General features: G+C 38.6%; 1 protein-coding gene across 1 annotated transcript in view; it reads left to right on the top strand.

Moving 5' to 3' along the window:
• The first annotated feature begins 6,423 nt into the window (after positions 1-6,423).
• DSE (dermatan sulfate epimerase) overlaps positions 6,424-22,234 on the top strand; it is a 53,519-nt gene continuing 37,708 nt past the window's right edge. Inside the window, exon 1 of the mRNA XM_006839911.1 lies at positions 6,424-6,890. Coding sequence (XP_006839974.1) covers positions 6,475-6,890 — 416 coding nt within the window. The 5' untranslated portion in view covers positions 6,424-6,474. The remainder of the gene's footprint in view (positions 6,891-22,234) is intronic.

Below are 22,234 nucleotides of genomic sequence, written 5' to 3'. Positions count from 1 at the left end.
ATGTTTAAGTTTTAGCTCTGTCTTTAAGAAGCAGTCTGGTCTTATTCTAATTAGTTAACGTGTCTCTTATTCTCTTGCCTGTATTGTATGAAGATTTAGTTTCAAGTCAAATAACCTTATGAGTAGGTGACTCTGATCTCATATGTCTAAAACTTCTTCCCTTTCATTAAAATTGCAAGTATTTATTAAAGTCATTCAATCAGGTTCTATGCTAAGTGCATCACCAATATTTAATATCTGGGGCACTGGGAGTTAGATGCGCTGGATTGCAAAGTCAGTTTGAACTGCAAGGTCAGTGGTTCAAGATCGGTAGCTGCTCCTTGGAAACCCTGTACAGGGTCGCTATGAGTTGGAACTGCTCCACAGCACTTAATAACAACAGCTATTGTTATGAAGTAGGTACCATTTCATGGATGGAAGAATGGAGACTTTGAGAGAGTGAGTCAGTTAATGGAAGTTACTAGATAACAGAGCTAGGATTTATGTTTGCATCTGCCCACCTCCAGGCCCATACTGTTAATCATTTATGCTGTGCTCCTTAGATTTGGCACATACAATAAAAGAGTTTTTAATCCATCCTAATTTGAGGACATGTTTTACTTTGGACAGAGTAATTTCTCTCTTCTGTCCTTATGCTTTCTATATTGAGGAATTGAAAGAACTTTTGTACTACCATGTGCTTCATTCTAGAAACAGTCTCAAACATTTGGAAACCCACATCATTTTTTGAGACTTGATGTACTAATCTAGTTTTCAGCCCTTTTCCTTTTCAGCATAATCTTTCTGTGCTTTCTTTGTTTAAGGATGGCAGATGTGAAACCCTTAATGCTGTTGAATGTTGTAAAAAACTAGTTTGCTTAAAAAAAAGACAAAAACAGAAAAAGAGAGTAACTTCTTGGTTTCGTATTAAGGAGATTCGGGGTCTAGTTCTGCCTCTGAAGCTGACTGTAATGTAGAGCAAGCTATTAATTAATACTTGTTTTGACATTTTAAGTTACTGTAAAATAAAAGGAATGTAAGTTCAAATAAGCAAAAATCAGTTAGGGTCATATAATGTTTTTCTGTACACTAGCAATCATAATGGCTGCAGTGACTGTTGGAACCAGAATTAAAGCAAAAATAATTTGGACTTATTGTCGCTTGGTGAGGACATATTTAATATAATTCAAATTAGGTGGTTTGTTAAATATTTAGCATAGGGGTTGCTATTTAGGCTGCTAGCCTCAAGGTCAGCAGTTTGAAACTACCAGCTGTTCTGTGGGAGAAAGATGAGGCTTTCTGCTCCCGTAATGATTTACAGCCCCAGAAACTCTATGCAGAGTTGCTATGAGTCAGAATCGATTCCACGGCACACTACTGCCACCAAGCAAAATCCACTGTTGGATTGCTAGAGATAGATGTAGGACATACACACAGAGAAATGATCAAGTTTTGGTATAAGTTGTTGTGTGATGTCAGGATGAACTGTATGCATCAAGTCAAACTTTTGCTGTTGTTAGTTGTCACTGAGTCAGCTCCAAGACATGATGCCCTTATGTATAACAGAAGAAAACATTGTCCAGTCCAGTATTCATGGCCTGTAGGATGTTTGAGTCCACTGTTGTGACTGTTGTGGCAGTCCATGTCACTGAGTGTTTTCCTGACCCTACTGTACCAAATTTAAGGAGCTCTGGTAGCATGGTTACGAATTGGGCTGTGAGCCGCAAGGTCAGCAGTTTGAAACTACCAGCGGTTCCACGGGATAAAGATGAGGCGGTCTGCTCCCGTAAAGATTTACAGCCTCGGAAACCCTGTGTAGGGTCGCTATGAGTCGGAACCGACTCCATGGTACATAATAACTGTACCAAATTTAGGATGCTACATTCTCTGACTTGTGTCCTGTGAAGCAGAAAAATAGCAGGAAAAATGTTCTGTGAAGGTTTAATATAGTAGAAAAAGAAAGGAATGAAAGAACTTCAGGGGAAAGGAAGCTTAATAGGGTCATTCAGAAAAGTCCTGAGTTAAATTGTGGATAATTTATGTATTAGGACAGTTGGTGACTGAGGATACCTCTTGAATTGACTGAATACGACTGAGGAAACCATGTTGGAAATGCTTCCTCTTGAACTCGTCTAAGGGAGTACATAGATTTAAAGGAGCTGGTAGTACATCGATCTATCTGGAACACAGTAAACTAGGGATAATGGTTTGAGCGATCATCCACAAACATCTGGAAGTACAGATTTGCTTCTCAAAGATATGACTGTTTTAGGGGAAGCGGAGGGAACGGGAGAGTATATGTGTGCATCTTGTATGTGTGTGTATGTGTTTATCTTTTGATGTGGGAGTGGAGTGGGAGTGTTGAGTTTGGCTATTCCAATAAACTCATGACTATTGCTTTATAAAGTATTTTCAGCATTCCCCAATTTTTGTTGTTCAGGCATCACCTTCAACAATTTTTGTCATTTATCACTATTTATCACCTTTATTTGTATTAACTTAAACATATCTGATGAAACTTGTATATATCTGTTGAAATGTCAGGTTTGATGTGCTAGTTACAGTTTTTCCTAATGCACATTGAAATAAGTACATAAAATTAGCACTAGCACCTATTCATCCTTCGAACACCTACACTTGAGAAATACGTTTTTGTTTATTGCAAGGTAATCTTAGTAGGGTCCACAAGTAAGACCTCACAAAACTTATTTGGAACCAGATAATGTGATTAGCAATTAAAATTACAATGTTTGTTAAATGACTAGATTCTAGATATTTAGACTTCAGGTTTACAGGTTCTAGAGGTTCTTGAGAAAAAGATAACCACAACCGCAATTCATTGGAGATCCCTAGAGCAAGAGACTAGAGAAAAATCCCTTTGCCTCTGCCTACTTTTAGTTACTGTTGTTGTTGTTAAGTTCCATCAAGTCGATTGTGACTCATAGTGACCCTGCATAGGGTTTTCAAGGAATAGCTGGTAGGTTTAAACTGTTGACCTTGCCATACAAACTGACCTTTCTGTCTAGTGCATTACCCTGCAGTACCACACAGTCATTTAATTTTAATTCCTCTTTTTACAGATTTTGGGAAGACAAAGTGCCAAAGGTAAAAGGTCAAGGGGGAAATCCAAAGACTAGAAATAGGGACTTTTCAGTGGAATTTTTAGAGGTTTAAAATGATGAATGGGAATTGTCTACCTTGAAGTTATCAAAAGCAGCTCTCAATGCAGTGGTTAAGCACTCGACTGCTAACCAAAAGGTCAGTAGTTTTGAATCTTCCAGTTGTTCTGTAGGGTAAATATGGGTCTGAATCAACTCAATGTCAACTTTTTTTTTTTTTTTTAATCAACCTAAAGCAAATATGGGTTTCACTTTAGTTTAATTTCTTTTATATGAAAAACAACAACAACTACTACTGGATACTTTTTAAGGTATGAAAGTTTCTAGGCTTTGAGTTTTCTCCATTACTTTCCTAACAAAATTTTTTTTCTGGAAATTCACAACTTCATATAAAAGGGAACATATTTTCTCCTTGTTTATGTTAGTGATACCAGTCCCTAAGCTGGTTCAGTTCAGTTCAGCCAGTATCTATGAGCTTTGTGATATAAAGATGAAACTGTGGTCCTACTTTTTTTTTCTTTTTTCCAGGTCAACAAACTTTTATTGCTGTTTTGGCTCCCCCAGCCCCTATCCTACTTTTTGTATAGAATATAAACTGAAACAGTCCAGTGTGGTGATACAGGAGTAATGAACTCTTTGGGTAGATCAGCAAAGCTTTAGTAAGTGAGAGAGCAAGAGAGCTAGGCATGGGTGAGTAAGACGTGAAGAAGGTAACACATGATTTGTGCTGTTATAGTCCTTTCTCCTCCAGCGCTCTTTTTAGATGAATGCTCTGTAGAATTTCTTTGGGTTCTTCATTGACCCACATGTCAGCCCAACAAGATTATTTTAAAATAATATGCAGAAATTCTTAACATTGATGTCCTGACACCCTCACAGGAATCTGAAGCAGTAAACAAGAAATCTTCAATAACAATTTGCACATTGAGACGGCATCATTCCTAAATCTACCTTTTAATGACGTTCTGTGCTTCAGGATCAGTACTTCTTGTTTAAATATACTCAGGCATGTCCTATATACCTGGAAGCAACGTGGCAGAAGTGTCTGGGCTCACAGAATGAGTTTGTCAGGGTAGGCTTGTAGACCCTACGTTGTGGCGACTCTTTAGAGCAACCCTGGTTATTGCAGTTACACAGCCCTGGATAGGAGGGAGGTTTTGCATAGGAGAATAGGAAGAGAAACATAATAGTCTTAGCCTCCTTTGAGGAATGTGTGTGCAGAACAGAGAAAGTCCACTCTCCACGTAGCTTCTCACACATCCCCATTGCCCAGACTGCCCCCATCTACAGTTCCCATATATGCAACAGCTAGTAGTTGAGAGAACATGTCTTCAGTCCTATGTGTGTGTGTAGGGCAACTGAAGGGGAAATGTCTAACCCACCTCACCCTGGATATCTAAAAACCCACCATGCTAATTGTATTGATGACTTCTTCTAATTTTAGATCTTTGGCTATTTAATATATGCAGAATTTGTTTATTTTTGATTGTCGGGGGGAAAAAAATCAGTGTTAGCAGTATTGTTTTCTGAAAAGGCAAGAAGTAAGCTCCTAAGCGGTGAGCATTACTTGAGAATGGTCATGTCTCAGTGTTGCTAGAGACCACACCCTTCCTCAGACATAACCACAGAAAACTATTTCTTTTGGCTGGGTCTCAGTCCTTGAGGGATCCAGCCAGCCCCCTTGAAGTTTTGGGTTCTAGACATGATAGAGGTAGAGCTCAAGAGCTATTTTTATTTTATATGTCTAATTTAGCATGGCTAAATTAACTTTTTTTTCAATCATACATGTTCTCTTCTTAAGATAATTTTTAAATGCTTCACAAACTGCTAGAATTGAGTGTCGTATTTCTAGCCAAAAGCACATTTAAAAATACTAAAAATAGCATAATTTAACATCTGTTAGGGATAGGGCTGTGCCTTTCCTCTGGAAACTTAGCAAGGTGAGAATGTAGAATGATTTGTGATGTGTATTAAATTCTTAGTTTTCTTCCTTCTGTATGTGATTAGGCAGATTTTTGAAACATACTTTGTGATCAGTTTGGGAGGTTGGTTTTTCTCCATCGGTTTCTCCTTTTAATAATTGAAAAGTACTGTTCGTTATTTACATAAAACTGTCTTTTTCTGGTCTGCTTTCTGTAACCTTTCCCCTCTGAAGAATTTTAAGAATTCCTTTCCTTTCCTCTGGGGGGTTTTATGCCTGCTTTATCCCAGATGTGGGACATAGACTCGGCCAGAAGGTTTTACTTTTTATGTTTCTACATATGAAAGGCGTTCTTTTAACCTGTGAGCGAATCTGCCACTGAAACAGGGTGTTTAAGAAAAGTAGTTAAGAAAATATGTGAGTTTGGTGTACATTTCTGATTTACTGAATGACACCACAATTCCGTACGCAAAATGAAAAATAGTTGTAGTAAATAATGAGAAAATGCACACACGTTATATGAGCTTTTTAATTCTGGGATTTTATTTTCTGAATGAAGACATATCAAACAGTTTTGAGTCCCAATGGTTTGGTGTCATTGCATACCTGCTGATGTCAACCCAAGGATAACAGGACTTGTTGATGCTAGTCCTGCCTTCATTATCTTTGTCTCTGCCTTCAACGTACACAAAGGGGATCCTTAACATTATTCACAGTCTTTCATCTGCTTACATTCTTTAAAATATATTGATCCTAATCCCTGTTTCAAAATGTAGAATGTTTGGAAGAAGGGAGATGTTAAGGGTAAAAGAGACAATATTATGAAACATAAGATTTTCCCCTTTGCTCATAATGTCCATTCAGATTTCCAGAAAGCATTTTACCACCAGCCTTTGGTTACTGTGGTTTATTTATTAATGTCTATAAAAATAAAATCTAGACTTTTGTTGCATGAGAAAATACAAGAAAAATGTCAAGGAGAGGGTTGTTTTTTTCCCCCCTGCTTTAACAGTGTTTTTACCAAGCTTAAGTTTAGTTTTACACACTTCATACATGTGTGATTAGTCAAGTTCATTAACCAGCTGCCATCAAGCCAACCCCGACTCATGACGATCCCATCTGTGTCAGAGTACAATTGTGCTCTACATGGTTTTCAATGTCTGATTTTTCTGAAATAGATTGCCGGCCCTTTTTTACTGAGGCAAATTTTCTCAAGTGCTATTTTCTTCCTAATGCATGTTTTCTGTTGACTTCCAAAGATTAAATTTATAAGCTTTATTTGTCAATATTTGGCCTTTTGCCCAGCAGTATCAGTTTTATCAAGGAAGCGAAGTCCCTGCCCACCATATATTTCCTACTGTGCCTTGTTTCTGTGGCTGATCTGTTCTTTTTTTTCGTATAGGATCTTTCGAAGATGGTTTGGCTGCCTTGGAGATTTGGAGATCTGATGCCACGATGAGGACTCACACACGGGGGGCTCCCAGTGTGTTTTTCATATATCTGTTTGGCTTTGTGTCAGCTTATATCACCGACGAGGACCCACGAGTCATGATCCCCTTCACAAATGCCAACTACGACAGCCACCCAATGCTGTACTTCTCTAAGGCTGAGGTGGCAGAGCTCCGAATCAGGGCCTCCAGCACTCATGAACACATTGCAGCCCGACTCACTGAGGCTGTGCACACCATGCTATCCAGCCCCTTGGAGTACCTCCCTCCCTGGGATCCCAAGGATTACAGTGCCCGCTGGAATGAAATTTATGGAAACAACTTGGGTGCCTTGGCAATGTTCTGTGTGCTGTATCCTGAGAACATTGAAGCTCGAGACATGGCCAAAGACTATATGGAGAGGATGGCGGCGCAGCCTAGTTGGTAGATTTTTGTCTTTTTCTTATTACCATATTAACTTTACTAGTTAAAGAAATGAATATGTACTAAGAGGAATTCAAAGGGCAGAATTTGACAGATTGGTTTCTCTGGGCATACAAGGGCAGGGAGGTTACTCGTTATTAGAATTGCCAGTGATTTATGAATGGTTAAAAGATTCACAAGACTTTGTTACTTCCATGTTTAAAGTTAGAAGGAAAATATTTAGATACAGACTAACCAAGGGAAAAATAATTTACTAAATTGCAAGGGGTATTATCTTGATTGTTGAGAATTTTTTCACCATGATGAATAATCATATATTACCATCATCTGGTGTTAGGTTTTTTATGACTGGAAGCTGGTGGAAGCTTTGTGCCAGCAAGAGACGTCAATCAGTTAAGCCTTATTTGTCTTTTATGTCAAAGAGAATGTGATGGAAGTGACTTGTTGTTCTTAAAAGTGCCTTGGAGTTGTTTCCAGCTAATAGCAATCCTGCATTGGGTTTCTAAGGAACAGCTGGTGCTTTTAAACCACTGACCTTGCAGTTGAAACCAACCTGGTGAGCTTTTCTTGCAGTGTCACACAGGGACACCAATTGAAGTGACTAGCAGTTTATAAATACAATTCTATCCAAAAACCAGAAACTTCTCCAAAATTACCGAATTCTGATTACTTAATAGTTTACTTTCAGAAGTTCAAGATATGCAAACAAATTTCCTATTCCCTTCTGACTAGCTTACACTTGCTTGTTTACAATAATGTTTATCTGCTTCCAAAAATGATAACGGAAAAATTGGTTAAACTACTATGGGTAGTTTTACTTAAAATGTATTGTAATAGTTACTAATAGTTCATTTACACTAAAAAAATCACAAATTATTGAAATATTCTTTTTAAGTTAAATAAACTGCTATTTGTATATGTCTGACTTAGAAAATGATTCTAAATTCTTTGAAAATAATCACTGAGTATATTTAGTGCTGTGGTGCATTACAGCTCCCTAGATGTCAAAGAATATCCCTGGATGGTACAAATATTAGAAATAACTAGGATGAAGAGGATGATGTGCAATCTCCTTGATAATTTTTTTTTTTTTCCATATGGTTAAGGATACTATTTTATTATAGTGTCTAAAAGATTTTCTGGAATTTCTTAATGAAAAAGATTATGGAAGAATTGACATTAAATCCATGTCAGAGCTGATTTTTGTAGCTTCTTGTTACCCAGAACCCAAACCCATTGCGTTCTAGTTGATGCACACTCATAGTGGACCCTACAGGACAAAGTAGAACTGTTCCATAGTGTTGCCAAGGCTATAAGGTTTATGGAAGCAGGCTGCCACTTCTTTCTCCTCTAGAGCAACTGTTGGGCTGGAACTGCTTGATGACCTATTGGTTAGCACCCAAGCACTAAGTACTGTACAAGCAAGCATCCTTAGCTTCTTGTTTGATGAATATATAGTCATTTTGAAGTTTGTAATATTAAAGGGTGAAATATCTGGTGTATTTAAAAGCATAGGCATGTATGTAATAGTTTCTGATAAATTCAAATTAACTTTGACTAATTCTATTCCTGGAACCAAAAGAAAAGAAAAGAAACTAAGACATGTATGGAAATTGTCAACTATTATAGTTGTTGTTGTTAAGTGCCATCCAGTTGGCTCTGACGCATAGCAACCCTGTATAGGGTTTCCAAGGAGCAGCTGGTGAGCTTGAACCACCGACCTTGCAGTTCAAACAGCTTTGCAGGCTGCCACATTAACCCACAATGCCACACCAGGACTCTAAATATTATAGTAACTCACTTGAAATCATGGAATCAGTTTTATTAAAATTGGTTACCATATTTACATTATTTTTTAAAAACCTTTTTGTTGTCTTTAAGGTTACTTGCTCTTTAAAGGCCCATCTTGTTTTAGGCAGCATAAATGGACTTTGGTAAATTGAAATACTGATATAAGTGTTGCAAAGAGATATATACTATAAAAAGCCATATACTTTAAAATGCCTTTTTATAATGAGGATTTTTAAGCATGACTAGAAACTACCAGCTGCTCTGCGGGAGAAAGATGAGGCTTTCTACTCCCGTAAGGATTTACACCCTCGGAAACCCTGTACAGGGTCGCTATGGGTCGGAACCGACTCGACGGCACTTAACAACAACAACATAATAACATTAAGAGATTTTGTATAGGAATAGTGAAATTTTATTATTACAAAACATTCAGGCTGTATAAATTATACCTTGGATCATGCTGTCCTTAAGATTAGACTTATTCCATGATAAAATAAGAAGAATAAATAACTTAAAATAAGAATGAAAATATTATGAATAGTTGCAACAAGTTCACATTTATTGATTATTAAAGACATGTAGAAATTTGCCAGAGGACTATTGCTTTATCCATGCAATATTGAATAAAATAGGTATTGCTGTGTTGCTATAGGATAAGGCCTGGATAGCTAACCACAATGTTGGTGGTTCAAATCCACCAGAAAGCTTAATTGTACTTATGAGAAACCTGTGAAAGAACACAACCCTGGTGCACTTCCGTTTCCTAATTTTAAACCATTCAATGTTCCTTTGTCATGTTTGAACAGTTGCCTCTTAGTCTATGTACAGGTTTCTCATGAGCACAATTAAGCGCTCTGGACTACTCCTTCTCTGAAATGTTGTCCATAGCTTGTAAAGATCCATACAGTTGAAACTTTTGAGTAGTCAATAAAGCACAGGTAAAAATATTTCTAGTATTCTCTGCTTTCAGCAAAGATCCATCTGATGTCAGTAGTGATATCCTTCATTCTACATCCTTGTCTGAATCCGGCTTGAACCTCTGGCAACTCCTTGTCAATGTACTGTTACAGCCATTTTATATTATATTAAGCAATATTTTACTTGCATGAGATATTAATGACATTGTCTTATGAATTTTGCATTCCACTGGGTCACCTCCCTTTGGAATGGACACAAATATGGATCTCTTTCAGTTGACCAAGTAGCTGTCTTTCAAATTTCTTGACATAAATGAGTGAGTTCCTCCAGTGCTACATCAGTTTGTTGAACTATTTCAGTTTATATTCCATCAATTCATGGAGGCTTGTTCTTTGCCAATTCCTTCGATGCACCTTGGACCTCTTCCTTTACTCCATTCGCATCATCACAGCCAACTCTACTTTGAGAAGGCAGCTCTTCCCTAATTGTATTTAGTAACTAAAGAATTAACTGTCATATTTATATATTCACTTATTTAAGAATTGCAAAACTGTAAAATGTTAAATTGAAAATACTATCTAGTTATGTATACTGCTTTTTTATGTATTAACTGATACAATGGACTACGAAGTAGAAAGGGAACGCGATAAATTGATAATAATGATGTATGTGGTGGTGGTGGTTGTATGTTGTTGTATCAGTTCTGACTCATAGTGACCCTGCATGTGGTTTCTGAAACATAGGGCTTCTGAGGCTGTAAATCTTTATGGGAGCATAAAGCCTTCTCTTTCTCCCTTGGAGTGGCTTGTGGATTTGAACTACTGATCTTGAGGTTTGCAGCCCAATATGTGACCCTCTGGGCCACCAGGGCTCCTTATTCATGATGGTGGTTGTTACTGTTTTTAAGTGCCATTGAGTCCATTCAGATTCATAGTGACATTGTTCATGGTTTCTGAGGCTTAAAATCTTCACAGGAGCAAAAAGTGTCCTGTGGGCTGGAACCACGTAGCTTGTGGTTCAAAGTCCAGTGCTTATCATATGGAGCTACCATGCTCCCCGTTTGCGATGGTAGTGATTAAAAAATAACAACATACAGCATTTCTTTAGCTCTTTAATTGTGTGTGTTTGTGCGTACATAGAAAATAGGGCAGCAATCAGAGACAAGGGACATATCTACCTGTTCTTCTTCTCCCTTCTGTTAATGCTCGTACATTTGCCACAATGATCGAATTAATGGAGCAATTTAACCTTGTTCTTAGCTTAGTTTAGAAATCAAATTTAAAAGGATGTTATGTTAACATAACATAATGGCAAATTATTTTCTCTATCACAAGTAATGTCTTGGTTTTTAACATTTAAAATGAGAACTAGGGTCTAGATTGCAGTTGGGTCAGTGTTAGGTAAAAGCTTAATTAGAACTTAATATACAATCATTTTTTAGAAGGTTTAATGAACTGAAATCATAAATGCAGGGCTTGGTAACAAAAGAAAGTCTATTTTATTGTTAAAGTGAATTCATTTTTGTAATATAAATCATCTAAGTGATTTAGTCACTTAGGTAAATTCTACATCTGCCAGTTGGCATATAGCATATCCTCATTTATTTATAGGAGGTTCATTCTGCCGTCAATCATAACACAGCTTTACAAGAAAAATTGGACTCAACTCATTTTTTTTTTCAAGCCAGAATTTGAACGTTAAGATAGGAAAATGACAAAAGCACATGTCTAGTAAAGACTTAAAAGGGATTTTTTAAAAACCACAAAGCTTGTTTTGAGGATTTTTTTGTTTTTTGAGGCATTCATACTTATTACTTTCTTAATTTTTCATAATATGCCTGTATATTTTTACTTGCTTATTTGTATTTATTCCTGCCATCGTTCCTCCAAAAAACTAATAAGAAAGTTTAAAATAAATTTTTTTACTTAGAAATATCTAAGCAAGAAAACAGGGGAGAAAGAGTAAAATGTAAAAATGCATTTTACATACCATGAGTGGGCCACAGATTTAGTCCTGAGTTTTCTGACCGTAAAGGAAATAAACTTAGTCCATTTTTAAATTTACAGTGTCCATGAGAAAAATGAGGCTTTCTGCTCCTGCAGAGATTTATAGCCTTGGAAACCCTGTGCAGGATCGCTATGAGTTACAACAGACTTGACAGCACATAACAACAACAATAACAGTATGAGAGTAAAACAGATCAGTTGTGCAATAGGAGAATTACTACTCGTAAACCAGAGATCCACAATAATTTTTTTTTTTCCTGGGGTTTTCATGAAGTATCCACACAAGTTTCTCAGAAACATCCTTACAGTGCATTTGTAATGCGTTACCTGGCACCACTTTTCACATCAGATGTACACTGAGTGCATAACCATATCAGTTTCACTCACCTGTGTATTTGCAGGGTTGAGCAGAGCATCGTCACCCAGAAGATTTATGCTGAATGAATGAATCAATGAATAGTATAGCATCTCTCAGTGGAGAATCTCCAAAGTGAGGTGTATTAAAACCTGAATCTACCCTGGGAAGGGGAGAGTATAGTTTAAGCACCAAGCCACATTTTAGCTTTCCTAGTCTGACTTAATCCTTCAGTAGGATTTTACCTATATAGACATATCAAATGGCTACCAAATCTATCAAGCAGCCTCCCTATAAGAGAGGGCTTCAAAAAGTAAATGGAAACACTCCATTGTTTTTAATTCCATTTTTCTATGAACTTTTTAAAGCCCCCTCACATATAGTGTTTCGCAGCAGAGTTACTGGTATATGGCTCCCACCGAGCTTGACAGTTTAGTTTTCAGTAAGTTCTTTCAGTTTTCAGCAAGTTCTTCTCTAGATGAAAACAAACAAAAGCCTCACTCTAATGATGATTTGAAAATGCTACAGATCAGTTTATCATATTTCATTAATAATTTGAGAAGGCAAATGCATTTAAAAGAAATTTAAAATAGAATTGTGGAATATTATTGCTTATACCGTAAATAATGGGACACAGTTACATTATGCATTGTGATCAGCTGGCTTTCTTCTAGATTGTAAACCTGAGGGAATGGTGATGTAATGATTGTTGGACTCAGACCCACACTTGCATCTTAGCTTTGCCATATTGTCCTTTGGTAGCTTCCTCAATCTCTGCAAGCCTCACATTCTTCACTTATAAAATATGAATAATTCCTCCAAGGCAAGTGTGTTCCAAGGAGTAGATACAATAATGATATCAAGTGTTTTAGCATTATGTGTCTGCCACGTAGTTTTGCTAAAATGTTTGTTACTACATAGAAAATAGGGATTAAAGGCATCTTTATTCTTTGTTCTATTTCTTAATACTCCATTTCTTAGCACTCCATTTTATCTACTGTCTGTCACTTTGGTGCTTGTTTTTCAGAATTTTTTGTTGTGGATTATTTTTCTCTTTTAGTATAGTATTTTTGCTTGATTATCATCAAACAGAAAATAAATCACAGAGGAAAGAAATCATTTCACTTATGCATTGGAGCCAGTTAGTTACAGGAAATCAGGCAAAGTGGATGAGGGAAAGACAGAAAGTTGAACTTCCGGACAGGAAGGTAATTGTATTTGCATTCACAACGGACCGAATATTGAAATGAACCATCATTCTAATATTGAAATGAACCATCATTCTCATCGTTGTATAAACTACAATGAAAATTATAACTGCCTTTCTCAGCTCTTGCCTGCTAGGCTCCAAATGCAGCTGTTTCACAGGCTTTTTGCTTTTTAAAATTCCAAACGAAGGCAGGGAATCAAAGGGTGAGGATATTGGTGGGCCCCCACATGTGGAGCCACAGCCACGTGAGTAAAAGATGGCGTTTTTCTCTCCTGACCTTATAGTGAGGAGGACTGGGAGACTTAGCCCAGATGCACCTGGAATCCATTAAAGTGGAACAAATGCTGGGCTGTCAGAAAATCCAGGCTCCAGTTCTCTGACTTATTCTCATTCATGTTTTTTCCTTTCTCTTACCCTTTACCCTGCACTCTTTTTTTGCCTCTCTTTTTCTCTTGTTCCTTTCATTCTATGACTTAAAGAATGGTCTTCCTATTACCTTGTTTTAGATCCATGGAGATAGAATGAAATGACTAATTATTACAGGCTTTTTACAAAGATCAAATTCCTTAAAGTTTCTGAAACACTTGTGTTAGGAAACTGGCTGTTGGGATTTCCTTTTTGAAAGCAATTTACTCAGCAGGTTGTTCCCAGTATCATTACAAATAGAGAGGATTGGACACAGCTACTGAATTGATGTCTTGTGACCTGTGGCAGGAGGAAGTGTGTGAGGAGGAGCTTAGGGAGATGTGCAGGTCAGCAGTCTCCCATTAAGAGTGTGATTATTCAGTTCTTAACAAGCAAACTAGTACCCTATTTCAAATGCAAATGAGGACAAAGGACTTTTAATAAAGTCCAAATGATAACATTGATATTTTATAACAGCTGACGTCTGGTGTGGTGGCTGTAGAATCAGCAATGGATGTCAAACCACAAGGTCAGCAGTTCAAACCCACCAGCTGCTCCTAGGAAACCCTCTACAGGATTGCTATGAGTAGGAACTGACACAACAGCACTTAACAACAACAACATAAAGCCCTTGTGGCACAAGGTAAAGCGCTCTGACGCTAACGGAAAAGTTGGAAGTTAGAACCCACTGGCTGGCTCCATGGAAGTAGATGTAGCAGTCTGCTACCTTAAAGATTAAAGCCTTAGAAACCCACTGGGACAGTTCAGCTCTGCCTGTAGAGTCACTCAGTGGCAGTGGGTTTGGTGTGGTTTATAGACTAATTGCTGTGGAGAGAATTCTAACTCCAGACGACCCTTCGTGTGTCAATGTAGAACTGTGCTCCATAGGGTTTTTAGTGGCTGATTTTTCAGAAGTAGATTCTCAGGCCTTTCCTCAAAGGTGTCTGTAGTTTGCCCCAACCTCCAACCTGTCAGCAGCCAAGTGCATTAACCATTTGCACCACTCAGGGACGCCATACCAACTGCAGTCATACAATTGTAAAGAAATACAAGCATAATTTTCATTGTGGAATCTGTTCTTTGACCCCAAGATTCAGTGTTGGTATGATCGGCAGTTTATCTCTAAGTGACTAGCTGTTTGTTGCCTTTTTTAATTTATTTTTTATTTTTAAGTTTTTATTGTGAATTACCTGGGTTTACATGGGAGAACATCAGTTTTACATTCATTCTATCATATTTCATTTCATTGCAATGGTCACAATCCCCTCCATGCATCTTCAGATAACCAAAGGGCATACCCCACAGGACCACCCCCACCACCCCCACCCCCTCGGCCATCAACACAAAGCCCCTCTCCCTTGCCAAAGTCCAGTGTCCTTAGCCGCTCCATCTGTCCACGTCATCCTCTCTGTCTCCATCCCTCGTGTCACTGCCTCTCTGGGTAGGGTCCCCGTTCTCTGCTCTTCTCACTTGGTGGTCCCAGGGACTTCTGTTCCTGGGCTGCAAAATCAATCATTCCCCTTCTTTTGTCAAAAAAACATCTACCTCACATTTCTGACCCTCACAGTCAGTCCTGATGGCAATTATTCACTATTGTACCACAAGAGTCTTATCCCCGTTTCCTTTAGCCAGCCTGGTCCCAACAGATTGGAAATCATTGAGTGGAATGTTCTACCTATCCCTTCCCCGTCTAGAACTAGGGTCCCTCTTGAAAGCTTGTAAGCCACTCATTTCTTGCCCTTATTACCCCCCCTTCCATTTTGGGTAGTCAATGTCTAAGTTGCCCATCCCTGTCAACCTTGTGTACCAAAGGGATGGGAGCGATCCTTGCTGTAAAGACTTGTTCCCTTTTTTGAGCTACTACATCCATACATATAGGTAAAATTCATGCAATTGTAGTGGGTTACTCTTTTTTTTTTTTCTTCCCTGTTCTTTCTTCTTCTAGTCGAGTTCTGATCATTCAGCCATTGAAGCCAGGTCCAGTAGGTACTATCTGCTAGTATGGATGGTCTTGTGCATCTCCCCTCATTTCATGTCAGCTGGATGCTTCACTCTCCTCTCTAGTCCTCTGTGACCATGTCACTGCCTCTGGGCCCAGGAGTCCCTGGGTCATTCCGTAACTGCTGACCATCCAGGTCTCCACCTGGGTTCACAGGACTTTATTGAATGTGATTGGACTTAGATCCCAACTTCATTGCTGTTTTTTACCCCTCTTCCCCTGTTGGTGACCAACGTGGTCACCAGCCAGACCACATGCCTGCTTATGTATTCCCCTTGAGTCTTTAGTCTTGGAAGGGAGTTTGCTCTGAGGGAACACGACCACTTGCCGTGATGGCTCCCCGGCAAACAGCCTACTTGTTCTTGTAGTAATCAATCATACTGCCATTATTGTTTCTGATTTGTTCCTGCTGGTCTTTCTTCACGAAGTATCTTCTGTTCTTCTAGCAGTTCCAGGCTGGTCTACTCATCCTTTCCATTGGAAATTTCCCACCTTAGACAATTCTGGATGGGATTCTGGTTTCCACCTATGGTCTTATGCAATGCACAAACTCCATAGGAGGTATCTTTTCACTGGGCAATTTCTAGCCCCCTTTAATGTATTCCAATCAGTTATAGGCTGAAGACAGATTTACAAGCTTTCTATCGTAATATTTCTGGCTATTCCTCCCCCCCTACGCAAGTGTCTATTTCACAATGGTAGGCAAGGGAAACCAAGATTCAAAAGACAGCCAAGCATCTTAACATTATTCCCCTCTTTCACCCTTTCAAACCATGCCTCAATCCCTGTATTCTGAAGCCCTGTTGTTCCAAGGTTGTGCATACTGTTTGTTGCCTTTTTAAAGAGTCCCTGGGTCATGGAAACAATTAAGTGCTTGAACACTAACAGTGTGGTGATTCAAGCCCACCCTGAGGCACCTTGAAAGAAAGACCTGGTAATCTGCTTCTAAAAGGTCACAACCAGGAAAACCCTTACAGAGTACTTACACTCTGCTAAGCATGGGGTCAAGGAGCTCGGGTAGCGTAGTGGTAGTGGTTACGAATCCGGCTGTGAACTGCAAGGTCAGCAGTTCAAAACTACCAGCTGCTCCGTGAGAGAAAGATGAGGGTTTCTGCTCCCATAAAGATTTATAGTCTCGGAAACCCTGTTCAGGGTCGCTATGTGTTGGAACTGTCTCCACGGCACTCAACAACAACAGTAAGCATGGACTCATCATGAGTCAGAAGTGACTCCATGGCAACTACTTGGTAGGCTAGTTGGTTCTGCTTTTTTTAAATGCAAATAAGCACTGAGAATTGCCTGAGGGAGCTGTGTACAAGGCTAGAGGCATCGCCCTTCCCCATTTGACAGTGTTCAGAGCCACTACTGCCCACTCGCACAAGTACACACAAAGGTAACACAAATGTATTAAGTTCTACACAGTCTTTACAATCTGAGTTTTAACATTTTCTCACATGAAAACTTGGCAAATGTAATATGTAAGGTTTGCACATTCCTTGCCGCATATCTAGGGGGAAAATGTAAGTTGGCAAGTGCTGCATGTGTTTTTAATTTTATTTCAGTGATAGCTTCACAATCGTTTTTAAAAGATAGCTTTATCTGTCCGGTAAAATAACTCTTGAATTCTGATACTACTGAAAACGTAGGGTCTTGCTGATATTAAGTTCTTACTAATGTTCTGTAGATATTTCTGTTAACTGGAAACTAACAGTGACATTGTATTCATGTAGTTTCTCCAGCTATGCACTTGGACCCTGTGCGTTGGCATTTTCAACTCTGCCCTGGGACTAGCAGTAATGACTTTTTACAGACCATTCCAAGCTGGTCTCTCGGTTTTCTGGAGTCCAGATTCACCCTGTTTTGTAACTCTATGCAGCCTTCATGATCCACCTTATTTATTTAGAACATTTATTCTAGCCCCTTCCTCATCTCAATTCCCATTATTATTTTTCATGCAGCTAGTTTGTTTGTAGTAGTAACTAGGTTGCTTACCTGGTTTTCTGACCAGTGGTATACATTTTCAAGAAGAAGCACAAGAGACACTTTTTAGAAGCCTTCAAAACAATTTTCTACCCTATTCCTGGCCGCTGTGATTCAGATGCCTCAAGGACCGTATGCATACTTCTTACAAGACATTCTCTTGCACTGTAATTCTTGGTTTATTTGTTTGTCTCCCCAACTTGATGTAAAACTTACTGAATTCACACCATCATCCCATTTTTCCTTTGAAACCGGAGGGTCTTTATACCTAGTGCAAAGACACTAATAAGTGATATGGAATAAGAGAATGAGTAACTTATCTTTCACTTAGGAATCTAAGTTTATCAGAGCAGAAGTCCTGAGTCTGCATATACCCTTGAATTTAATTTGTTGCTCTATGTACTGTGGATGCGCACATTTATCTGGCTTCATTTTCACTCTGTAGACCTGCCCTTGGTCAGCCTTTGGTCTGTAATCACATAGGTATTGTACCTTTGGCCCACTTGGAGCCTGGAAGGAGGAACATCAGGATTTGACATCTTAAGTAGTTCAGCAATGAGTCTTGGATTGCCTGTTCTTTGAAGTGCTCCTTCTGCACCTGGTATTGCCTACCCACTAATCCCTTGAATTTGGCACCATTGGTTTACATTATTCACCATGACCGTATATGTACCCTCTATCACTTAGCCATAACAAAGTTTCATTTTTATTCACCTTTAAAGCTACTTTCTTTAATCTTTGCAGTGAACAGTAGTAGTGTTAGTGGTGGGAGGCAATATTTACTAGAATTAAGAGCAAGGTCTCTGAAGGCAGACTGCCTGTATTTCCATCCCATTTAGATCTGTGTGACTTTGAGTTTGCAACTTAACTTCTCCATAGCTCAGCTTCTTCATCTGTAAATTTGGCTAAATGTAATATTTACAGTTTAGCAATTTAATAACAAATATAGCACACAGTAAGGGTTAATTGTTATTTATTTCCATTATTATACTAGGGAGTTCTGGTAGCATAGTGGTTACGAATCAAACTGTGAGCTGCAAGGTCAGCAGTTTGAAACTACCAGCTGCTCCACGGGAGAAAGATGAGGCGTTCTGCTCCTGTATAGATTTACAACCTCGGAAACCCTGTACAGGGTCACTATGAGTCGGAACCAACTCCATGGCATGTAACCACGACCACCACCATTATTATACTAACATTTGGTGTTTTCATAGGTTGATATCAACCAAAGACAACTTTCACTTATAAATACATGTAAATATTCATTTTATATAAGTTCAATGCTAACCCTGTTTTAGGTATTATGCAAGTTATTAGGAACACAAAAGTTTAAGGGCAAATTATGGACCTTTTTATCTCTGGAAGATATGAATGAATAGGAAGTAGTTAACACAGGTGACAAAAACTGTTAAGGGGAAGTATGGTTTGAGATGGGAAGACATAGAGGGCTTTACCCACCTTTGGAGCTTTAGGGAAGGCTTTCCAGCTGGAGCCTGAAGGGCAAATAGGAATCAGGCAATTGAAGGGGAAAGAGAGTGGTGTTACCTATGATAATAGAAGTAAGTGGATTCCAGAGAGGTTTCAGAAATAACATTTTTAGGACTTGGCAATTATATTTGGGGACCAAAGTTGACAAAGAATTTCTTTACGTGATACTAAGGGGCTGGTAGGACCTTTCGATGAGCTTGTAACAAGTGGAGCTGTTTAGGGATGCTAATGAAGAGCTTGGCTTGGGATACAAGACACAAAGTTCATGGAAAAATTCCACTATCTTTTAACTCATGTTTCAATGAACTTTTTTGAAACCCCCTCTATAGATAGTCCCCAGCGTAAAATGGGGCTCCTTTTCTGACAATTGGTTTTAACATTAGTCAAATACTTCAGTTTTGTCTTTGTTATTGATTTCATTATTATTGCCTGTTATTATAACTGTCTCTATAAATCTGGTCTTTATTTATCTTTGGGAGTCAGAGATATTACATATAAACATCTGCAAATGAACATCTAAGAATAACATTAGCAAATTACACAATGCAACACTGTCTATAATGTATTTTACTAACAAAAAGATTTACAACAAAACAAAAAAGGACAGTCATAAGTACAGTTTGTGGTCAGAAGTGCAATTTGTTGAAACTCCAAGAAATCAGAAGTCAGGGACTACATTATTGAGTTTGAGACTCCAAGAGCTGTCCAGTTCACATCACCAAACCCTTATTTTCAGCCACATCCTATTTCCCACTCGTTTATTATGGCTTAAAAATGTATCATCACCAGAGAATAAGTTACCCAATATAAAATATGTTTGTGAGTATAATATTTGTAGTTTCTGTTAAAGATAGAAAATGTAGATTTAGTTGAAATCATTATGCTACAACAAATAAATGAATAATAGCCAGACAGAAACACAAGATACTTAAAAGAGCATTTAGTTGAGGGTGGTATGCCGTGGAGTCAGTTCTGACACATAGCGACCCTGTACAGGGTTGCTGAGGCTGTAAATCTTTACAGGAGCAGAATGCGTCATCTTTCTCCCACAAAACAGCTGGTAGTTTCAAACTGCTGACCTTGAGGTTAGAAGCCCAATTCATAACCACTACACTGCCACTCGACTGTCAGCTTCTGGTACTGTGGTGGTTTGTGAGTTGCAGTGATTCTGAAAGCTATGCCACTGGTATTTTAAATACCAGCGAGGTCACCTAGGGTGGACAGGTTTCAGATGAGCAACCAGATGAAGACAGACTAGGAAGAAGGAATGACAAACTGCTTCCGAATATTTAGTCAATGAAAACCTTATGAATAGCAGAGAAACACTGTCAGATATAGAGCCAGAAAATGAGCCCCTCAGGTTGGAAGGCACTCAAAATGCGGCTGGGGAAGAGCTGCCGCCACAAAGTAGAGTTGACTGTGATGATGCGAATGGAGTAAAACCCATTGGAGAAAAGCCTGTGGGACTTTTTTTTGCTGATGGGGCACAACTCAAAATGTAGAGAAACAGCTGTAAACATCCATTGAAAATCGGAATATGGAATGTACAAAGTATGAATCTGGGGAAAATGGAAGTTGTCAAAAATGAACTGGAATGCATAAACATGAATATCTTAGTGGGATGAAATGGACTGGTATTGGCCATTTTGAACCTGATGACCACATGGTTTACTATGCCGGATATGACAAATTGAAGAAGAATGGTGTTGCATTCATTGTCAAAAAGAACATATCCTGATCAGTCATGAGATACAATGCTGTCTGTGATAGGATAATATCCCTGCACCTGCAGGGGAAGCCAGTTAATACCACTATTACTGAAGTTTACGTACCAACCACTAAAGCCAGTGAGGATGAAATAGAAGAATTCTACCAACTTCTTCAATTTGAAATTGACAAACATGCAATCAAGATGCATTGATTATTACTGGTGATTGGAATGCAAAGGTTGGGAGCAAAGAGGAAGGATCAGTACTTGGAAAATATGGTCTTGGTGATACAACTGATGCTGAAGAACGCATGATAGACTTCTGCAAAACCAATGATTTGCTCATTTCAAATACCTTCTTTAGACAGCATAACAGATGACTATACACATGGACCTCGCCAGATGGAATACATAGAAATCAAATTGACTACATCTGCGGAAACAGAAGCTAGAAAAGCTCCATATCATCAGTCGAACAAGGTCAGGGGCAGACTGTGGAACAGTCCACCAATTACTCATATGCAAATTGAAACTGAAGCTGAAGAAAATGAAAACAAATCCACAAGAGCCAAAATATGACCTTAAATATATCCCACCTGAATTTAGGGATCATATGAATTACAGATTTGCTACATCAAGCACTGAAGACCAAAGATCAGATGAGTTTTGGGATGACATCAAGAACATCATATATGAAGAAAGCAAAAGGTCATTAAGAAGATAAGAAAGAAAGAAAAGTTCAAAATGGATGTCAGAAGAGACACTTGCTCTCCAGCATAGAGATAGATGCTAAAGCAAATGGAACAAATGAGGAAGTACAAGAGCTGAACAGAAAATTTCAAAGATCAGCTCAAGAAGATAAAGCCAAATATTACAACAAAACATGCAAAGATCTGGAATCAGAAAATCAAAAAGGAAGAACACGCTCAGCATTTCTCAAGCTGGGGGAACTGAAGAAAAAACTCAAGCCTCAACTTTCATTATTGAAAGATTCTCTAGGCAAATTATTGAAAGATGCAGAAAGCATCAAGAGAAGATGGAAGGAATACACAGAGTCACTGTACCAAAGGAAATGGTTAGCGTTCAACCATTTCAAGAGGTAGCATATGATCAAGAGCCAATGATACTGAAGGAGGAAGTCCCAGGTGCATTGAAGGAATTGGCAAAGAACAAGGCACGAGGAATTGATGGAATAAAAATTGAAGAGAGGCGGCACTGGAGGCACTAACTCATCTCTGCCAAGAAATTTGGAGTACGACTATCTGGCCAACTGATTGGAAGAGATCCGTATTTGTGCCCATTTCAAAGAGAGGTGACCCAACGGAATGTGGAAATCATCGGACAATCTCTTTCATAACCATGCGAGTAAAGTTTTACTAAAGGTAATACAGAAATGGCTGCAAGCATATATTGACAGAGAACTCTCAGAGGTTCAAGTTGGATTCAGAAGAGGCCGTGGAATGAGGGATATCATTGCTGATGTC

The sequence above is a fragment of the Chrysochloris asiatica genome, unplaced genomic scaffold (assembly GCF_000296735.1).
Source record: "Chrysochloris asiatica unplaced genomic scaffold, ChrAsi1.0 scaffold00027, whole genome shotgun sequence".
In the NCBI taxonomy this organism is placed as follows: domain Eukaryota; kingdom Metazoa; phylum Chordata; class Mammalia; order Afrosoricida; family Chrysochloridae; genus Chrysochloris; species Chrysochloris asiatica.
The sequence above is the reverse complement of the archived record's forward strand: the minus strand, read 5'-3'. Positions and strand labels throughout refer to the sequence as shown.